This window comes from Gymnoscopelus braueri (assembly GCF_963280865.1).
Source record: "Gymnoscopelus braueri genome assembly, chromosome: 6".
Lineage (NCBI taxonomy): Eukaryota > Metazoa > Chordata > Actinopteri > Myctophiformes > Myctophidae > Gymnoscopelus > Gymnoscopelus braueri.
Genome location: NC_137607.1, coordinates 3,557,663 through 3,580,938, shown reverse-complemented (window position 1 = coordinate 3,580,938; position 23,276 = coordinate 3,557,663). Strand labels below are relative to the sequence as shown.

The 23,276-nt window shown below is 40.4% G+C and overlaps 1 protein-coding gene across 1 annotated transcript; it reads right to left on the bottom strand.

The window, feature by feature from the left end:
- Positions 1-7,845: 7,845 nt before the first annotated feature.
- LOC308086412 (uncharacterized protein) lies at positions 7,846-22,554 on the bottom strand (the record flags this gene model as incomplete). Its single annotated transcript, XM_080429933.1, has 4 exons — positions 22,060-22,554; positions 20,865-21,005; positions 7,936-8,452; positions 7,846-7,852 (listed from the first exon to the last, which is right to left on the bottom strand). Exons 1-4 carry the CDS (start codon positions 22,352-22,354, stop codon positions 7,846-7,848), a joined length of 960 nt encoding a protein of 319 aa, XP_080286059.1. The 5' UTR covers positions 22,355-22,554.
- Between the last annotated feature and the right edge of the window lie 722 nt (positions 22,555-23,276).

Below are 23,276 nucleotides of genomic sequence, written 5' to 3'. Positions count from 1 at the left end.
AGACACTCCTTCTCTATTTGCGCGTAGCGCTTCTCAGCATCAGTTAGTGTCCTTGAACAGAATGCTACTGGTTTCAGTCCATCTGAGTGTCTCTGTAGCAGTACACTGCCCAGCCCGTAGCTGCTTGCATCTGAACTCACTATTGTAGGTTTGTTTACATCATAGAATGCTAGTGTAGGTGCGGTGGAGAGGAGTTGCTTTACCTTGCGGAATGCGTTGTCTTGTGCTGCGTCCCACATCCACACAGCCTCGCACTTCAGCAGATCGTTGAGTGGCTTTATCACTTCTGATAAGTTAGGCAAGAAGCGCCCGAGATAATGGACCATGCCTAGGAACCTTCTTAAGCCCGGCACGTCACTTGGTGACTGTAAATCTGTGATGGCGCTTACTTTTGAGGGGTCAGGCTGGATGACTGTCAATTCGATGCCCCAAGTAACTCAGCTGCTTTTGGCGCAGGAAGCACTTCTTGTCATTGAGCTTTAGACCTGCGCTCTCCAGGATACGCAGAACATTCTGGAGTCTCTCCTCGTGCTCCTTATCATCTGTACCATGTACAAGGATGTCGTCCATGTACACCTCTACTCCCTCTTGGCCTCTGAACAGCACTGACATTTCTCTCTGAAAGATCTCCGGTGCACTGGAGATCCCGAAAGGAAGCCGCTTGAAAAAGAATCTACCCACTGGGGTGATAAATGTGGTCAGTTTAGCTGTTTCTCTCTCTAGTGGAATTTGCCAGAAGCCGCTTGCTGCGCCGAGCAGGGAGAACACTCGAGACTCTGCCAGCTTTGGCAATATGTCATCTATGGTGGGCAGAACAAATCTCTCCCTCTTCACAGCCGTGTTTAGTCGTTTCAGATCAACACAGATCCTCACCTCACCACTTTTCTTGGGGACTGGAACTATGGGAGCACACCACTCTGTTGGCTCACTGATCTCCTCTATGAAGCCGCACTTGAGCATCCTCTCCAGCGCCGTCTTGACTTTGGGAAGCAGAGGAGCAGACACTCTCCTCGCTGTGTTAATGCTGTATGGGACAGCATCGTCCCGCAGGCATATTTTCACAGGTTTTATTTTTAAGAGGCCCAGATCCGCCCCGAATGTGCTCTGAACCTCCTCCACTCTCTTTACTAGTCCCATTGCCACCGCAACATTACGGCCCAACAGGTTGCTGCCATTAGCTGTCTTGATCACATGGATGTTGAACTTATATTGCCGGCCTTTGTACTTGGATATGGTAGTGAACAGTCCTAGACATTCAAGCCTACCTCCGGGGCTGTCAAAAGCTGTGTAGTCACTGGATAACTGGGGCAGGTGTTTGAGCTGATGGTAGGTGTCATCCGAAATCACACTGGCATCTGCACCAGTGTCAATTTTGAAGGTGACAGGAGTTTCACAGACGTTCAGTTTAACAGTCCATGGCCTATTGGAATCTGTCACGTGGAGGTATTTTGTTTTTATCTCGCCAAGGAAGTGTCCTTCACTGTAATTGTCATCCTGCTGCTCCATTGTTGTCAGCTCATTCACTCTTGCAGAGCGGCACACGACGGCAAAGTGCCCAATCTTCTGGCAGTGTCTGCATTTTGCCTGCCTGGCTGGACACTGCACATTATTCGGGTGGTCCCTTCCACACCTGAAGCACTTAGTTTCTGTAGCACCACCATCGCGATGCCCTGCTGCTTGGAAGCCGCCATGCCCCGTGCCCTTCCCCGTCCTCTGTTTTGTTGGAAAGGCGCAGCGCGCGCATTGTGTCTGACCTCACTCAGGAATGTAGCATCTCCGCAGTTACAACAACTGTGTGCGACCTCACTGAGGAATGCTGCATCTCCTGAGCCAGCTTTAGCCTGTTGGCTAACTTGCCCCTTTATCTGCTCAGACTGTCTCACCATCTCAACGGCCTTCTCCAGCGTCAGATCTGCCATTAATAGTAGTTTCTCTGACATCTCTTTATCCAGGATTCCTATCACCAGTTTATCCCGAATATTTTCGATCTTCACCGGACCAAACTGGCAGGTCTCGGCCAGCTCGTAGAGCGTCCGGATGTATTCCTCCGCAGACTCGCCCCTCTTTTGCGAGCGGAGGTAAAAATGAGCACCTTCGTGGATAATGTTCACTTTCGGAATTAAATAATTATTCAATTTGTCCAACACAGTGTTATAGTCATTATTGTCCTCCCCTACCTCGAAATGCAACGTGTTGAAAGCTTGCTCAGCCTCCTTGCCGAGCGCATATAGCAACGTGCTAACCTGCACAGCTCCATCCTCCTGGTTTAGCTTCGTGGCTAGCCGGTAGCGCTGGAACCGTTGCCTCCACTCCGGCCACAGTTCTGGGCGGGTGAAATCAAAGTTGTCGGGAGGGTTAAACTTGGCCATCTTCACTGGTGTACTTCTGACACCATGTTCAGGTTATGACCGATATAATAAAACACTCTTGAACGACGTTCTTTAACTGCAGAGGTTGTTGTGTTTATTTAGCTTCTCACGTAGACACACAGCTGTGTTGTTTTCGTAGCACACATGGAATGAACTGCTTCCGGCGCATGCGCGCCCAATACAGTCTGGTCTTAAAGACACACACACACTTGTACTTTCAGTACATTCATTTACATGACAAGTAGCACGGCAGTGTTGATTTTGACAGCGAATGTTGATTTAGTTTTAGTCATAGCCTTTTGAATACAATTCCATTTAGTTTTAGTCTAGGGACTGCGTTATTTCAGCTAATTCAGAGGTGGGAATATAATTCTTTATAAGATTATTGCTTTCATTCAAATCATTTGGTGTCCGTCTTCATTAAATGTTTGTTTCTGGACTGTTGGCTGAATTAAACACCAGGATGCAAGACAGAGTGAAAAGTAAACCCATTAGAGAGTTTTCACAAGAGCACCTCTGAACCAGTCACTCCCATGGACAGCTGGTCAGGTCAACCAACGACACATCAACTAACTATCCTATCCTGACTTCATACAGGAAATATGACCATAATTCATTTAGATAATATTTCACCAAATGTGCCCGACTCAAATTGAGTGTCATCAAAGCCGTGTTGATTTTGTCGACTAAAACTATGGCGAAAAAAAGTTCGTCGACTACCTTTTTTCACTGACGAAAACAAAATAAAAATAAAAACTAAGCTATGATGACTAAAACTAAGACTAAATATATTGACAATTTCGTCAACAAATAAAAACTAGACTAAAATGTTAGTGAGGGATCTAGTGGAGAAGAGATAGTAGATAGTAGAACTAAAAGACAAGACATTTTATGTTTGGTTGCGCTAGGGTGTGCATGCTGAAAATAGCAGATCTACAAGTTCACAACGTGTCGCGCTGCGACGCGTTGTGAACTTGTAGATCGGCTATTTTCAGCATGCAAATAAATGTAAAATCAGCAATTACGACACCATCAAGGCACCGCCAACATACGTTTTAGTCGACTAAATCAACTGTAGATTTAGTCGACTAAAATCTTATGATATTTTGTCGACTGAAACTAGACTAAAACTAAATGGAATTTTATTCAAAAGACTATGACAAAGATTTGCTGTCAAAATCAACACTACATCAAAGTTGTCTTTATTTTGGTTTGATAGTGTTTTGGATCTATGCCTTCCTAGTGGTAAAGTATTATGTGTGACAGTTAATGGAGACCACCTCATCACACCATGCATACTAAATGTATCTTCACTGACTGTTACTGGTCTAAAGTTATATAAGTAATTTGCAGTATGATTTTGCTTTTGTCTGATCACAAGGTGTATAGGTAATGCTAATAGCAGTAAGGGTTATGGATGTACACACTGTATAATAATTAATGGGTGATACATGTAATAATATATTGTCGATAGACTGTACTTACATATATTTATTGATATACTGAACATGCAGTAATTCATTCAGAGACCTAGTGCTAGAATCTAAACCAAACTTGGTTTGGTTCTTGACTCTTTACTCTTACCTGTAACTCTCCTGTGTTTCATTCTCTCTGGTGTTGCTGCTATGACACCTGAAAGTACCTCCAGGGATCAATAAAGGTTATCTTAACTACTGTAAATGGAATCTCACTTAACATTGTGTAGGCCTTTTATGAAAGATCAACATTTAGAATTTAGACTGAAGTGTTACACTGCAGACATCAACAGAGTTAAATAATGGGTTCATTTGTCTTGTGTGTGGAATGACATTGCCAAAACAGAATTAGTGACACCACAGCATTTTAAAGCTTTTAAAGATTCCAAAATAACCTCAACTACTTAGAAATGACAGAACTGTTTGTCCTGCTGAAAGTGCTTTATTGTAAATATTGTTACATTGTAGCTCAGGTGGTAGGAATGTAACTAGCCAGTGAAAGATATCAATTTACATTAACAATGTCATAACTCTACACAGATTATTTTCCATAAGGCTTTTTGGGTAACTGGTCAGTTTATGAAAATATGTCAAAATGACTGCCTTTTGCAAACTACTGTACGTTTAGTGAATCAAAAACATAACTGATGGAAACATAATTCTCAAGTAATCAAATAATCAAAAACTCACAGTGTGCACTCATACACGATATAACCTGAGGGGAACACAAAAATCTGTTTACATTTTGAACAGAAAGTCAAGTTACTTGACAAAAGTGGAACTTTATCACACAGATTATTATTAATTGACACTTTCCCATTGTAAAGGCCTGGAAAGAGACTTGTACTAATACTTGACTGGAGTCACTGTCTTCATGTGGATCTGAATATATATGAGAGAGAGAGAGAGAGAGAGAGAGAGAGAGAGAGAGAGAGAGAGAGAGAGAGAGAGAGAGAGAGAGAGAGGATGAATAAAGAAACAATTACCCAGCTGTAATTACTAATAATAATACATCAACATCAGGATTGGGATCTTTCCTGTTTTTATCGGTGCATCTCTAATTGAATTGAGTTAGGTTTTGGTATTCATTCTGAAATTTACAGTAAGTGAATAAGGAGGACCCATTTTATTTTGATTAAAACATTTGTACATTAGCAGTATTGTACAGTAGTAGTACACCATGAATGTGAATGTCTTAAGTTTATGTGACGGTGCAATAACAATATTTTTGTCAATAAACTATCACTGTCTGTCACTAAATTGTCACAGCAAAATCTGTCATACAATATCTTAATAATAATAATAATATTAAACGTGATAAATAATAGAATATTGATCAATATAGTCTGTATTATCATTTTGGCCATTATCGTGCAGCCCTAGTCATAAGGGTTATCGGCATATACCGTACATGATATTGCTGTTCTTGATGTAACCGTTTATCCCTCAAAATCATGAAGGCCAATTTGACGTTTGAAACAAATAAATAAGTCAGTGTGTCCAAATACATAATTACTGCACGTTGGCTTCATAGGTCAGTATTGTGTAATCCAACATATCTAAAGATTATCAAGGTGAAGGCTGGGCGCAGTGCCAGCAGGTGGGGACCAGCATGAGTCAGGACTAGCAGGACTAGCAGCAGATTAGCAGCATTTAGACCTGAGGCCGGTTATAAGCCCACTTGTTTCTATGATGAAAGAACAATTTAAAATGTTACTAACTTTCCGTGGTTTTGTCGGCTTCGAGGACGCTATTGTTAAATGAGTTTGGGTTTGTTTCCAGTGGGGAACGAACGGCACACACGTAAATCCCGCCCACTACATTTGATTGGGTAAAACGCGGCCTGCTTCCTGATCTGATGGCACGCCCACTTAGTAGCCAATGTGCACGGGTTGTCAACGCTGCTACCGACAGATTCAAGCGCAGCGATGGATCTGTTCTTGAGAGATTAGTGTAGCTCTAAATGTTTTATGGTGTAGTTTGTGGTGTCTTTACCTGTCACAAGACCCACCACTGCCTGACTCTACTGGTCCTGTCCCAGTGCTGTCCGTGGTCTCTGCAGGGTCTCCTGGCAAGGTTCGGACCTGAAGGTGAAGTCTTTGTCTTTATTTTTGGAGCTTCGGGCCGGGCTGCCCCCTTCTTCTTGGACTGGTTGACACCCTTCACTCCCAGCAACGAATGAACCTCTGTACAGAAAGTTGTACACAATCCAATGCAATTACCTAAACATGAGCCTTTGAGCTTTTACTTCAATAGCGGTATATTATATTTATGAATTATTACTATAAATACCACAATAAATACAAAATAAAATAAATACAAGGCTTCCAGTTTGACTCAAAATAAAGTGCTAAATGTGCTAAGCAAATTAAGTTCAAAGTCTCTTTTTCGTGTTCCTGTTCCAATTTTTTCAGCACCTCCTTTTTATTTGATCATTTCCAATCCCACTTATCCTTATATCATTATATCCTGCATGCATTCTCTCTCTTGATTGGATGAAATTGGTATTCCAACTGAAAAAACACCATATAACAATGATTACTATAGGAATATATATATTTAACACTTCTTTTAACAACGAAATATCCCACACACCCTTTAAATTAAATACTGTCAATCTATATTATTGCTTGATTTTTTTCTTTCATCTATAATTAATAAAGCAGATATGCCAATAAACACATAATAATAATAACAATACATATTATTATATTAGTTCATAATAATACATTATTTACCTTCACTGGGCGCCCCCTGCAGATCAATGGTGGAGGTTCGGGTCTTCTTTTTAACAGGGTCTCCATCAGAGGAGGACTGTTGCTGCTTCTTATCTGCTTCTTCTGGTAACAACAATAAAACGACATACAGTCCAAATGAAATGGAAACATTTGAATTTGGGATGAATGTGTGTGTGTGTGTGTGTGTGTGTGTGTGTGTGTGTGTGTGTGTGTGTGTGTGTGTGTGTGTGTGTGTGTGTGTGTGTGTGTGTGTGTGTGTGTGTGTGTGGGGGGGGGGGGGGGGGATATAGAACAGGGTATAATATAATGAGCAACAGATTAATTGTGTTGATTTAATTTGGTCATGAACCTTCATATTGTGTAATTCCTCTGCTTTAGTATGTAGGACTTGTCACTGTCATGTTGGATTACAATGAATGATAACATTGTTTCTGTCGGGCAAAAATCTTACATCTCCATATATCATGTTTTGTTCCATAAATTAATGCCATAGTTTATACCACGTTGTATGACACCGTCGTACAAAAGTAGTGAAAATAGCCGATCTACAACCTGTCGAGAGGTGGCGGGTTGCAAACTTGTAGATCAGGCATTTTAGCAATTTCTGGAGACATTTAGCATTTATTCTTAATGCCATTCCCAGATTATAGATGCCAGGCTGGATGTGGTTAACTCTGTCTGAGGGTTTTATAAACATTTAACCAAAGTTTTAACTAATAAATACTGGATACATTGGAACAAAGGTAATGTTTTTCCAATCCCTGAAAAGTTACGATTTTTGACATACAAGGCTTCCACACGTTTCTTAAGAGTTGTTTCGACCAAAGCATTTGCCACAAACTACAAATAGTGTTGTTGTTTTTCTTTTTTTCACCTGTATGAGTTCCCATGTGAGTCTTCAGATGGTGCTTAACGCTGAATCTTTGTTCACATAATGTACAAGTAAAGAGCTTTTGATCTGTATGAGTCTTTGTGTGTGTCTTCAGACAATCCATTCGAGTAAAGCCTTTGGCACAAACTGTACAAGTAAAGGGCCTTTCCCCTGTATGATACATCATGTGTTTCTTCAGATTACTTCTATCAGCAAAGCCTTTGTCACAAACTGTACAACTAAAGTGTTTTCCCCCTGTATGAAATCTCATGTGTTGTTTCAGACTACCCCTTTGATTAAAGCCTTTGGCACAAACTGTACAGGTAAAGGGCTTTTCCCCTGTATGAGATCTCATGTGGTTCTTCAGATTACCATGACTATTGCAGCTTCTTTCACACACTGAACAAGAAAATGGGGTTTCCCCAGCAGGAATCATCATATGTTGTTTTAATGTACACGTTTTAACAAAGCCTTTGCCACACTCGGTACAATTAAAGCTTTTCTTCCCTGTGTGACTTCTCATTGTTGGAGTTTGTTTTGATGATGGCAGGTCCTGGGACAGCTGGTTTCTCAAAAACAATCTTTGTTCTTCCACATTTTGGGTCTTGTGTGAATTCAGAGTGTTGAAGGTTGACGGGTCTTCCCGGGTCTCCTCCCACTCATCACTGTCGTCAGTGTCAGATTCAGAACGGTGGGAAGAGAGGAGAGGAGCATCACTAGTTGGGTGTGATGCTCCACAGTCCTCTACATCAGCTTGTGTTTTCATGTGTTCAGTTGAGGTTGTGGCTAGAGGCTCTGTCTCTCTGTTTACATCATCATCTTCATGTTTCACTGCTAGTAATGTTTGTGTTGACACAGCAGCCTCCTCTGGTCTTTGAAGTATCTCCTGCTGTTCCTCTTTGATCTGTGGAGGCTCTGGTTCCTCCTGGACCAGACTAGGATTCCTCTCCTGCTGTTCAGGGTATATCTCCTTTTTACTCACAGGGAGGAGCAGGAAGTCTAAACAAAAGATAAAATGAGAGTTAATAACTGAATGTTTGCACTTAAACATTTTCCATACAATGTTTTAAGTTAGTTCTACAGCTGGAATTATTTTGGTCAAAGGTTTGATTCTAGTGAGAGTTGTGATTAAGGGTGGGGGGCGAAATTGAAAAATATAATATCACAATATTTTTCAAGCAGTATCACAATAGACGATATTTATCACAATTTATTTTTAGTTTTTAGGATTATTACTACTGTATTATGATTATTAATAACATGTATGATGTTTAATTATAGTATATGATTATTACATTTGTATAAGATATATGATCTTATAATAATCATGGGGCACGTATAATCATTATATAATAATCATATAATATCATGAATCATCATATATCTTATTAATTAATGTGTTCACAGACAGACAGGCTACATATAGATAGATAGATAGATATAGATAGATATTCATTTTTATGCTGCTGATAGATTCAGACAGTCAGGCTTCGTCAACATGTACGCGGGTATTTTCATAAACGTAGATTCTTCATTTTTGAAAATCTCCGTGTCTACACGGCATTATAATTTTAAAAGATATTGATAATGTCTTAAAATATACAGTAGAGCCCGGTCTGTGCTCTTCTTTGGATTTCTTAATAAAATTATACATTGAGCAGTGAGCACATCGAAAAACAGGGTATCAGAAAACAATGTGTATTATGTCTTCTTATATTTCCCTGAACCGATTATTTGACAAAGTTTGCAATCTTTCAAATAATTGTTTATTCAAACGCTTGTCCACCTCCCAATGTGTAACATAACGTTATCTCTCTCCTTAAAATAGGCAGCGACTGGATTTAAGTGACAACAAGCGACGGATAAGATGGCAAATCAAATGTGTTTATAAAGGTTTTTATATTATTATCATTATCATTATTATTGTAGTTGTACTGTTTCATGTTAATGAAAACAGCAAGGGTCACAGCAAGCAACATCTTCTGTGGAGCAAATGAGGCGGCCATGTATGACAGCCTGAATTAAGATGACCAAAAAACAGAGCAAAAGCTGCCATGGTTACTTTGTCCGCTGGCACCCACATTCAGGTCGTGCAAATGCAGCAGAACCATAGCAATTGTGGACTTTTCTCATTGGCATTTGCATCGGTTTTATGCAAGGGAATCAGGCCAGAGGAGTGCCAGTTTCAAGAGAAAAAAACTTGAGACAAATACCATACAGAGCTTTGGTAAAAAAAAAAAGAGGCTGCTGAATTTCCATGCACACAAAAAACAGCAAGCCCTGAAAGGGGGCCTGTTCACGTGGAGGTCCACGGTGTCTGCAGGACCTCTGCACATCAGAGAGGTGATGGTGCAGTGCAGCAACTGCAGTAGCTGGTACTACCCCAATTGTATGGATGTACCACTACCTAATACTGCATTAAATACCACTGCAGAAGAGTGGAACTGCGAAATGTGTCTTGAGCCAATACTCACATTTCTGCCTCCTCGCCCTCTCCACCCTCTGTTTCATTGATTGAATACTTTATTAACAGTTTGCAAACAAAAGCACAGGAAAGTACAGTTCAATACAAAGTCTGTTCAGAGGATTTTAAATCCAAGAAAGCACTATGGCTTGTTTCCATTGGGGTCCTTTGTACTCAATTCATCGAAACATCTAATGACAGACAAATATACGTCGCACCACCGATCAGACTGCTATGCCCATATATGGAGATGTCTGTATCTGTCAGTCCTTGCCCATTTATGTAGATCCCTGATGTCATCAGTACATAGTATACCCATATATGGGCATGCACCCTTTTGTGCCCCATATATGGAACTAACTGATTTGTTTGCGCCTGGGGCCATGGCGACACGTTGAGGTTATACAACACACTCCATAGTTGGGCGTAGCTGCATTGGGAACTCCTTATACAGGTATGGCTGAGTCATGGTGACATGCGCATGACAACAGAGGTCCGTCAGCCCGCCCGCTAACCCTTCCTCTCATTCACTGCCTGAACTAATTCTAACTAAAAAAAAAAAAGTACTCAGGAGCCGAGATACAGAATTTGTAAGTTTTAAGTTTAAGTTAACAAGGAAGTGGATAGGAGTATCTCCTTGGTCTTTGAGTCAAATTTGAAAAAATAAATAAATTAAAAAAAAATTAAAAAAAAATTTTAACGTTTTTTACGTTCTTGGCAGAATTGGTAATTGGATATAATTACGTTTTTTACGTTCTAGGCAGGGAATGAGTTAAGACCTGGAACGCATCTGTGTCACTTTTTCATTTGAGCTAAAAAGCATTATTTTAAACTTGGCTATTCAAAAATAGCAGATATACAAGCTCATAGCGCAGCACCGAGTGCCACGCTATGAGCTTGTAGATCTGCTATTTTTGAAAAATCGTGAAAATGTGTGCAAATCTTGCTTAAAATGAAAAAGTTTGAGAACCACTGACATAGTAACATAAGTTTAATCAAAAAGGTTAGGTTAGGTTTTAGAAGACATTTTGTAGAATCGGAACCTCAGGCTTTAATGGGTTAAGCCAAGTTCAATATAGGATAGAATTAATTTAGAGAATATTTCACCAAATGTCTCTGATTCAAAGTTGAGTGTAATCAAAGTTGTCTGCATTGTGGTTTGGTAGTGTTTTTGATGTATACCTTCCTATTGGTAAAGTGTTCTGGTAAAGTGACACCTCATCACACCATGCATACTTCTTTATGTTCACTGACTGTTACTGGTCTGAAGTTAAACCATTTGTAATATTAATTTGCTTTTGAATGATTGATCACATAAACATAGACTTTTTTTTAAGTGATCAATCAGTCAAAAGCAAAATTCCAATAATATTGGTATAAAACTATAATATTATATTATATTATAACCTCACACCAAAAGCCTTGTTTAGAGAAGACCAAACTGTTGTCCTACTGAATGTTTTATGGGCTTTATTGTTGTAAATACTGTGACAAAACATTGTGGCTCTGGTGGTACAGAAAACGTAACTAACCAGAACCTTACAGTAAAATAATCTAGCAATGTCATAACGTCATTATAACTATTGTGTTAGGGAAATGTTTGACACGTTTTCATTTCTTTATTGAAACAAGGCTTCATGTTATCCTCAGAAACAGCTATTTTAAAAGTGTATTTTAGACGTGAGGTGGGGGGCTCAGAGTGTTCCCACTTAGTAGAGTTGGCTTTCAACTCCATAAAACAGTCTTTGTTTTGGTGAGTAGCAAAACTGCAGACGAGAGGCTATGCAGCCTGAAGACTCGAAAGTCCCATAACCTTAAGGAGAAGATGGTATTAATATCAGGATTGTGTATATCATAACTAGTTTCATCACCTAACCACTTAAGTTTCTAGGTTTCTATTTCCTTAAAAGTAATGGTTTAGGACATAAAAGGTTCCCCCCAGGGTTTCTTAAGAGTTGCATCTCAACCAAAGCATTTAACACTAGTTGTTTTAACCTGTATGAGTCCTCATGTGACTTCTCAGGTGGTGATTACGACTGAAACGTTGTTCACAGACTGTACAAGCATAAGGCTTTTCCCCTGCATGACTCCTAATATGTCGTTTCAGAGCCTGCATTTGACCAAAGCCATTGCCACATACTGTACAAGTAAAGGGCTTCTCCCCTGTATGACTCCTCATGTGTCGTTTCATATGCCCCATTTGACCAAAGCCATTACCACAAACTGTACAAGCAAAGGGCTTGTCCCCTGTATGAGTCTTCATGTGTCGTTGCAGATCCCCTATTTGACCAAAGCCTTTGGCACAAACTCTGCAAGGATAGGGCTTCTCCCCTGTGTGGGTCCTCATGTGTCGTTTCACATTCTCCATTGAACCAAAGGCTTTGGCACAAACTGTACAAGTAAAGGGCTTCTCCCCTGTGTGGATCCTCATGTGTTTTTTCAGATTATAATCTTGACTGAAGCTACTTTCACAAACTGGACAAGAAAATGGTTTTCTCCCTGTATGAATAATCATGTGTCGTTTCAGATGACATATTTTAACAAAGCCTTTGCCACACTCTGTACAATTAAATATTGTCTTCCCTGTGTGAATGGGTAGACTTTGTTTTGATTTTTTCAGGTCCTGGGACAGCTTGTTATTAAAAGACGATCTTTGTCCTTCCACATTTCTTGTCTTGTGTGATTTCAGTGTGTTTAAAGTTGACTGATCTTCCCTGGTCTCCTTCCACTCCTCACTGTCTTCAGTGTCAGATTCAGAACAGTGTGAAGAGAGGAGCTGACCATCACTAGTTGGTGGGGATGTTCCACAGTCCTCTACATCAGCTTCTGTTTTCATGTGTTCAGTTGAGGTGCTGGCTAGAGGCTCTGTCTCTCTGTTTTCATCATAATCCTCATGCTTCACTGTTGGTAATGTCAACGTTGACACTTTGATCTGTGGAGGCTCTGGTTCCTCCTGGACCAGACTAGGATTCCTCTCCTGCTGTTCAGGGTATATCTCCTCTGTACACACAGGGAGGAGCAGGAAGTCTAGACAAAAGATAAAATGAGAGTAAACCTCTGAATGTTTGAACTTAAACATTTTCCATACAATGTTTTAGTTGTTTCTACAGCTGGCATTATTTTTGGTCAAAGGTTTGATTCTAGTGAGAGTTGAAATACCAATGTCATGTTGAACAGACCATACACCAGGGAGACAAACACATTTTGGGTCACGATCTGATTGGACAAAATTCAACTTCATGACCACTTATGCATGCGTCAATGCACGCATGCTGTGGGAGTACACATTACAGTCATTTAGCAGACGCTTTTATCCAAAGCGACTTACAATAAGTGTATTCAACATAGGTAGGGAACGAAAACTACTAATCACCAGAAGTCTTTAGTGCATTTTCTGCAAGAACAAGCAACCAAGAGTATACCTAGCGCTAAGGTAAAAGTGCAATATATCAGCTACCTATTTCCTTAAACAGATGAGACAAAATAGCTAAATCAAATGAGCATGAGCTAAAACAAATAAGTGTATCGACTAAACAAGATCCAATAAACAATACAGCAATAGAAAACAAGCGTTCGTACAACTAGTTAACAACAACAGAGCGTAATAAAACCAAAAATAGAAACAAAGCTCCTCTGCTCAACTAGCGGACTTTGTGTGACAGTGTGGTAGTATATCATTACTATTTTACTATTTGTATTACTACGAGGCTGAAGAAAACATGCATGTGTGTAATGATGTCATTGGAGCCGTAGTGGCCTTCAGTACATGGTGTTAAGTACTCATACACAGTGGATGGTTATCTGACATCTATTGTCTAAATACACACAACAAGCTGCCAGTGAGGGGGAGAGATAGCAGCCAGAGATCATCATCAGGGTGCTTGCTGTACAGATACAAAGTAGATAATCAACAAATCATTTGCCCCCAAACACATACTGCGTATTGAACCCCTTTTTTGCATCTGTATTAGTGTGGTTAAAGGACAACTTCACCCATTTTCAACCTATCTTCATATCATTGGTCCTCACTAATGCTCATGATAATTTTATCTACTCCGTCTGTGTCTCAGAAGAAGGCTGTGGACAGTTCACCATCCATGAGGAATCCAAGCTAATATAAACTGCAAGTTTTCTATTCCTGGAAAGTTAGCATGCTATAATGGAAGCCATTGTTCTCACATTAATAAAAGTCAAAATGAAAAATGTGACATCTTTGTTTGAAAAAAAACCCTGCCTAATGGTGATTTCACTGGTAGGGGTAAGGTAAGTATTTTTTACAATATTATCATGAGCATTAGTGAGGACCAATGATATGAAGATAGGTTGAAAATGGGTGACGTTGTCCTTTAACCACTAAAGCTCTTCTTTATTACTTTGATGTATAATGGGGTTGTGCAAAAAATAGCAGATCTACAAGCTCACAACAATTTTGACTGAGCTTGTAGATCTGCTCTTTTAAGTATTTTTGAATGTTAAAAGACAGGGATGCCAGGTTGATAGTGGTTAACTGTTCTGTTGGACGCAATGGTCTATTTGTGCTGCTGTATTTAACCTAAAAAATACAATAATATACAAACAATTCCTCCAAAAATCGATTACATGGATTAGTTGTTGCACCCTTACAGTATTGTTAATGTTATTGAGAGCACAGCTGTTTGTTTTACAAGATTCATGGCCACCTTTATTAGTATTGCCACTATTGCCATGGCAACACTAATTTTCAAGCTAGTAATGTCTGACAATACTACTTTTTGTCCAGACCAAATCTAATTTTGATTTAATTTTGAACACTTGAGTAACCTCTAATGAAAACTTCCAGGCGATGTGAAGCAATCAATGTCCTCCAAGACAATGGGAGCATTGGGAGGCAGGCGATTCCTGGCTCCTGCAGCCCTGCACTTCAGACTACCGCGCCCGCAGCACATGTACTATGTTGAGTTGTAACCTGACCAACTCCAGGCAACCGCAGAGCAAGCTCACTAAATGAATAGCCTACATCCAGATTCAGTGTTCCGGACTAGGTCAGGATCTGTATAAATGAGCTATTTAGGCAGTGAATTGGAATGCGCTCTGATGAAACTTCAGTGTTTCTCCTATATGCATTTAACCCATTAAGACCTGGGATCTGTGTAACATTTTGATTTGAGCTAAAAAAAAGCATTATTTTACACTTTGGCTATTCAAAAATAGCAGATATACGAGCTTGTAGATCTGCTATTTTTGAAAAATCAAGAGAATGTGTGCAAATTAAATTTTTGAAAGCGAACATTTTTAACTCAAATCTTTGCTTCTGGGGGTCCCTGGAACAAATGTTTTTGAGATGGGGGTCCGCGGCAAAATACATATAATTTGGGGGGTCCTTGACATGAAAAAGTTTGAGCACCACTGATATAGAAACATACATTTTTCAGAATACTGTTGGGATTTATAGGAGACATTTGCAGAATCGGCTTCAGGTCTTAATGGGTTGACCGCCACAGCTTGATTTTTATGAGAATTATATATTTTTTATATGAGACGCATTGTGAGCTTGTAGGTGCGTGACACCAGTGTTCTCATGCTCTCCTGGGTCTATGGGTCTCCTGTGAAACGGCTCCCCTAGGGTAACAGCTTTCTATGGGTCACAGAGGTGTCAGTAACGTATGCTCCACCGTCGGCTGGAATGTGTTTTGTTTTGACAGCTATGTTTTTATAGCTTTTCCAATATGATTTCAACGCAGATATTGTGGACGCATCGACTGTGAGTAACTTAAGTTGAAGCTTGTATTTGCAGAACGGCGTATCAATTCACATTCCGGGTCAAATCAACAACTTGCCTGGTCATCATCTCAGCATATTAAAATCAAGGTGCAACAGATGTGTTCGTTTGTCAAGAGCTCGCGCAGTCGAGTCCATGCTTTTCCAGTTCTAGTAGTTCCAGTTCAAAAGCCCCCTCACCCCTCCCCCCTCCTCTCATTCACATCACTATTTTCAACCCAAATGCCTGTTGCTGGGACACGTCTGACTGCTATTTTTTATTGTTATTGAGCTGGAGAATACCTTAGAGCAGCGGTTCTCAAACTATGGGCCGCGACCCAAAGTGGGGTCGCGGGAAGGCGCCGTTGGGGTCACGCAGTCACATCCAGACTTTTTTTTAAATCAAGAAACTGTAAAAAAAAAAAAGACAAAAAAGACCAAAAAAATGGAGGGGGAAATGGTGTCACCCAAAAAAATCCCTGATAGTATGGGGGTCGTGTTATAAAAAAGTTTGAGAACCCCTGCCTTAGAGGACACATGACACAGACTTCAGCATAAACATTTGTAGTTCATTTGCGCTACTTTTCTATGTGGTTAAATGTGCAGGTTTCTCAGCTGTTCAATTATTCCACTTGTCGCATCACAACAGCAGGCATTCGCTTAAAATATATCCACGCTGGTTGTAGCTGGTATGGCAGAGCTTTCGAAACATAGAGCTGCGTGCGCAGTGAATTCCACGCTGTACCATCTCCGTCCGAATCACCTGCTACTGTATGCCTACAATGAGGAGCGATGATTCGGTTAGATAACTAACGCTAGCTGCAGAATCTGACCCTGTTAACTTATTAATCAAAGTTACGACAGACCACGACGCGTTTACAATTAACATGTCAGTTTATTCAAATATCAGCCATGCATAGCCAATAACACAAGCGTTACCGCAGCAGGTTTGCTAAAGGATCATCACACAATTTCTTGTTGTATTTATACAGAGAGGTAAAGGGCAATCACATGATACATAAATACACCTCTTATTGCCTAACAGAGAAGAGGGAAAACATCGGAGAGGTTTGACCTATCAAACCGCTGTCCCAATCATATCATCAGATGAGAATATGTCATTAAGAGTAATAGCTAGTCCAGGAAACACTCATACGTATTGCCAGGTCCTTTCTCAAATTAGCTTTTGCCCTTTAGTTGTTTTCTTGGCTTTGAACTGCTGACCTGCTGACTGGATGTTACGTGTGTCCCAATATAGTTGCTGCAGTCTCACCGGGCACACCAGTCATGGACCTAACCAGATAAACTAGTAACCTGTCTGACTCTTCACTCTTACTGGCCTGTGTATATTGTTGTACAATATCAGATAATGTATTATATATAATCAATAATTTATTAAAAACCCATGCCGACTTCATTTGGGAGAAAAATAAAGCGTAGGTGGTGTCACTGAAACAATGACAGATAGATAGACATAAAGAAGAACAAGGACTTGAGCTGCTGTTCGCAGTCGTAAATAGCCACAATGACACTGTCAATCTCAGACACCTGACTTATTTTGAGAAAAATAAATGCTATGTGAAAAAATGTGCAGCTAGGTGCAACGGTTACAACTTCATCCTAGGGGAAACACTGAACTTCGTTGGCCGCTAAAGCCTGATTTGTAAACTGTCGCGTCATTGAAAGTAGTAGATCTACAAGCTCACAACCTGTAATGGCGTGGCATGTTGTGAGCTTGTAGATTTGTTACTTTCGGTGCCCACCACCTGGCGACGTGATGTGCAACCAGACTTGAGCTGATGCATAAATGGCCAAAATGATCATCTACAAACTAAGGATTCACGATATAAAACATTATTACATATTATATTTATATTGAGCTCATTGCTGAAAAGCCCCCCTCCCCACTAACCCTATTGTGACAAAAGATATTATGGAATGAATAAATGTAATGTATATATGAAAGACAATGGACTGATTTCTAAGTAACAGACTATGCAATCATATTTGTATGCTATAATAAGCCATCTGCTTATTACAGAATTTCCGTTTTAAAATAAAATAAAATTATCCCCAAAAAGAAATGTCAACTGCCTCTAGCGGTAAGGCCGACGGCAATGTCAGTGGATGTATTGGATGCAGCTCAAAGTGAACTTATACTCAGGTATTTAGTTTGTCGCCATCCGACTTTCCTAGCCCGTGTTATCAAAGAAAAACGGGCGTTTTCAAGATGTTTTGGCCATTATCTCTCGAACAGAAGGTCCAATCTGCCAGTTCAAAGCTTGTTGGATGCGTGACTTTGATGACATTAAGCATAATATGACACCTTTTAGGTTTTTTTCTGGCCTAAAAGTATGGGAATTGTTCGGATGTGTGTTCACATGTGTGTGTGTGTATCACACACACACACACACACACACACACACACACACACACACACAGAGGGATCTTTTGGCTATGCCAGGTGTGCCTTGGCACCAAAAAGGTTGGGAAACACTGCTTCTAAACAATGCAGCCCCCCTTAGCTCTCCCAATCACAATTCCATGGAGCCGCCACTGTGTGCGATATACAAACTAAGCTTACCATAAATATGGCAGACTCAGACAGGCTCTCTAGGCAGTTTTGCAGCTTGTTTCTTCACTACAGAAACATTCCAGGACAACACAGACATTAAAGACAGAAACATTACCAGTTGAGAGTTAATTTACGCTCATTCTCTGTGGTTAAATACACAGGCTTGCTTGTTCAAAGCGTCCGTTGCACTTGTAACGTATCACCAATATAATTTAAGATGTACAAGAAACCCTCTCTGACTGTTCTGGATATGGACATTACGTTTGTTTGCAGTTTGTCTTTGTGCCACGCTACAGCAACACTGTTCTTTCCAACAGCTCTGCTGCTGTGTGTGTGTGACACACATAACATCTGTGAAGGAGGGGGGAGGGAGGGGCCACAGCTGATGTTCTTAAAGAGACAGGGACAGGCAGACTGTCTGCTCTGAAAGGACAAAGGTCACATTATTATTGCGTCATCAATATCGGTGAAAATAATCTGAATTATTTTGACATCGGTTCGATATCGATATTGCATTTTTTAATGAAATATCGGTCGATGTCGATATGCTACCAATAATATTGTGCATCCGTACTACAAACTAACAATGCGTGGTGATTAGAAGCATTGTAACCATATAGATCAGTTCCCTCATGCATCTCTTTAACCCATTGATACCTGGAACGCTTCTGTGTCACTTTAGATGTCTTTGGCTATTCAAAAATAGCAGATATACAAGCTCATAGCGCGGCACCGAGTGCCGCACTATGAGCTTGTAGATCTGCTATTTTTGAAAAATCTTGAAAATATTTTTTGGGGATTTTTTTCCAAAAACTGTTATGTTTTAGATTTTTTTAAAGAATTGTCTCAGGTCTTAATGGGTTAAAAGAGGGGTCCTCAACAGGGGGTCCGGGACCCCTAGGGAGTCCTCAGAGTTACTACAGGGGGGCCGCCAAATATTTGTGTGATATGAAAACATTCTGACATTAACCACTTGAACCCCTCGCATCCCTATTCTGAGGACAACTTGTGAGGCGTTGTGAGCTTGTAGATTGGCTATTTTTTGGCACAGAGGTTTGGTGTAGAGGGAAAAAAGAGCAGACTAAGTACAGAGCAAAAATTTGTATTGAAGTGGTTAAATACAAACACACATTAACATGAATCCAACATACACTGATGACAGTGCTGTCAAACAAGTCTATGATGCCATCTATGAAATCTATGAAAAGGTTTAATCAGCAACATCATTTTATACAATATATAGTGGAGGGGGGGGGGTCCCTGCTTCATCTCTCTCTCAGCTAGGGGGTCCTTGGCCTGAAAAACGTTGAAGACCACCGCTTTAAATGCATCTCCAATTCAATTTTTGTATTTGATTGTGCTTAAAACCTTGAAGAATCATGAGCATTACTAGACACCTGCTGGGCATTGAGCTGATCAACTGTTTGTGGTAGCGATTCATAAACCTCGACAGGATGATAAGATCCCAACGCAAAGCGGAGGGGTCTTATCATCCTGAAGGGTTTTATTTCTCAACAATGACCGGCTCGCCGTCAATTATCCTGCTTAATAAAGACATTAATAAATATTTAACAAAACAAAAAAACAACAAAATTAAAAGTAACAAAAGTTTTTTGCTTATGGTAATGAAAGTATTCCATTTGTTTATGCCAAGTCTCGGTGCGTCCAGTGCAACTTGTCGCCTCGGGAAACAACAGGAAGTGCTGATCAAATAGAATACATTTTCGGTTACTGCATCGTCTATTTCTCGCTTCAAATGTTTTCAAAAACACTCTTGAGAGCAACGTTTTACTGTAATTTTAGCCTGCATTAGTGTAAGACATACAATGTACTACATCTCTGGAGTGAACATAACCGTAAAGGGCCACCCAAAAAGGCTGCGGGACCCTCAAAAAATCCCCCCCCAAATCCGTACGGGAACCCAACCCCTTCCCAACCCGTCCCGCAAAAATGAATATAAATCAACGACCCCTCCCGCCAAAAAAAAAAAGAAATCACACAAGCAAGTCTATTCAATTGCTTTCCAAAGAGAGATAGAGAGAGAGGTGGACAGAGAGAGGGAGAGAGAGAGCCTCGCGCACGAGAGAGAGGTGTGTTTTGGTGGTTTTTTTTTCTTCTGTGGGTTGACGCGCTTCGCCCGCCCCTGCGATAATTGCGTCGTAATCTATAACCCATCCGACTGCCCCGCGGTTCAACCCGCGGGTCCTGCGGTTCAACCCGCAGGACCTGCGGGTTATGGGTAGGGCATCACTAGTGCACGCACTTCATCCCTGGCAATACTACTTTGAAAGTGGTGGCGGCACCTATGAGAATATTGACACACAGCAGTGGCACTGGCAAAAACCTTGATCGCAGCACCTCTAAAAAAAAGAAGATATAACGATACCTGAAACTGCGGGACAGTGAGTGATGTAGGTATATTATACATTATGTAATAATAAATTGTGCATTTATCGTGTGTTTATGGCATTGTTCATGTTTATGAACGAACGTCTAGATAAAGTTAGATTTTGAACACACCCTCGCGCTGTTATTTGCTAGAACTCTGCCCTTTAAATAAGTCATGTGTGGTCTCCATTTTGTCCGCCTTTGAGACAAGTCGTGATGGTACCGATAACATGATGTCTTATTTTTACCTGAGAGGTGGCTTGTCTTCCTGTGTAGTAATGTCAATGTTGACACATCCGCCTCCTCTTGTTGTTCCTCCTTAATCTGTGGAGGTTGTGGTTCCTCCTGGACCAGACTGGAGCTTCTCTCCTCATGTTCAGGGGAAACATCTTTACACACAGACAAAAGGAGGAGAGAAGAGGTCGTTTTACAATTTGAACATTTAACAGATCCAGGGTGACTTACAAGTGCAACATCAGAGTGAATTACATGAACCCTAGTCAACAAACAGGGTAAATGGTCACACAGAGCAGAATGCAAATAAAACTATTTACTGCTAAAAAATAAACTAGGATACCAGGTTAATCGGGAAAGAAAATGAAGTATCATTTTCAGTCATATCATGATGATTGAAAGGAGATTTTAAACTAGCGACTGGAAGTATATAGTATTTATGACAATGTTTATTAAAGGTAAGAAAATCGAATCTAAAGTTTGTCAAAAACCCATCCGCTTGCATTGAGAGAATATTCTTTCTGACACCAGCAGGGGTAAAACAGCAAAACTACAGGCCATTCATATGAACTGTCTCTTCCGTATTAGAGTCAATGTAAAAAATCTCAAGCTGGCGCCTTGGTGAAAACATAGTCTTGGCCATGGCTTCGGCCTGGCGGAGATAATGACAAAACCCAACTGAACCTTCTTCCAGAGGGATGGGAAGTCACTATCTACACTGCAGGGTACTTACTCAAAGTATCTAGTTACAAAGAAGCTACTCTGTACCTAATGTGGCTGAGGACATATTATGACATTGAGTGATTGAATAAAACATACGACTGTGTCAAAGATACCAAGGGATGGTTTAATTATTGTCTCTTTGATGTGATGGATAAACTGCACACCAAAACTCATCTGTTAGCTTAGCAAGTAGCTTGGCTATGATGAGTATGCGATTGATTGATTGAATACTTTATTTTTTTGGGGCAGTTTCCCCAAAAAGCTCAGGAAAGTACAGTTCAATACAAGATCTGCTAAGAGGATTTTAAACCCAGCCTACTCCTTTGTACGCAATTCATCGAAACATTAATGACAGAAAAATATAAACTACTATGCCATATAAACATTTTGAAAACAAAAATAAAAACATGTAAAGTAAACAGTTTGAGCGGGGGGGGGGGGCTACAACAGTGTTAAACATGTGGTAAAAACGCAGCATTAACAAACCTGCTCTGTGTAGTTTGATGTGTGGCTGTAGCATCACGTCCAGCAGTTTGTTTTGTCTCTCCAGCAGAGTTTCTAGTGTCTCTATCTCTCTCTGGAAGAGGTTGCACATGAACTCTGCAGCCGCACTGAGGCGCTCCAACACAAACACTCTGACATTAAGCTTCACACTACAAACATCAGCACCACGCTGCTGTTTGTCCAAAACACACAATATCTCCTCTCCCACCGACGTCAGCCGTTCATTTATCGACCGCCGTACAGACTCTCGACACATTTTACCTCGTTTATCGGACATTTTTCACCTCGACGTTTCTTCCGCGTCCACCATGAAAACAAAACGCACTTACTTCCGGGTCAACGTGTTTTTCATATGAGCTGTAAATGGTCGATGCAATGTTGCTTTCACGCCCTGGTGGAGGAAGGGTACAACTGTCACTAAGAACAGACAGATTTGCGTCTATGTGAATATTATTATCGGTAATAATCCGGTGTGCGTACAAGATTCGCTCGGCTACAATATCTACTCGGAGAGTCCTCTGCGCCTGTGATTGGCGTCACACAACGTCATGACGTACCGACCGAACCGTCATGACGTTGGTCTTTTGAAAAAATATCATTGGGCAGAATTATTACTAGGTAGATTTGCTGAAACACTTATTATATTTTTTATATTATATTGTATATAGTATTATCATTATTATAATTAAATAATACATGATAATATAATGATAATTATTATTATGATATTATAAATGGTATTATTATTATAATTATAAATAAATAAATAATAACAATGATATAATAATTAATACTAATAATTAATAATAATACATAATATGAATAATGATAATTATTATTTTAAATTATATTTTATTTTATATTTTACATTATATTTTCTCTTATACCTCGGTGTTTGGGCCGTAGTTGTCCCGGGGAGCGACCCACAGACCACCGCGTGCGCCTCGCCGACCCGGATCCCACACGCCCTCCGCCGTCCCTGGGCGACCCACCGTTCCGGATGTATTGCCCGTTTTCTGCCGAAAATCGAAGAGCCCAAGCCCGCAAAAAAACTTTTGACGGCCTCGGGTTTTAGCTCCACCCCCCCAGATTACTCTGAGATGTCACCAGTAAAGCCCGTATTTCTCCAAACATGTACAAATGCTAAATATAACGTGCTTACCCGCTTGCCCCACATGTTAACTATGTGTCTGGAGTAT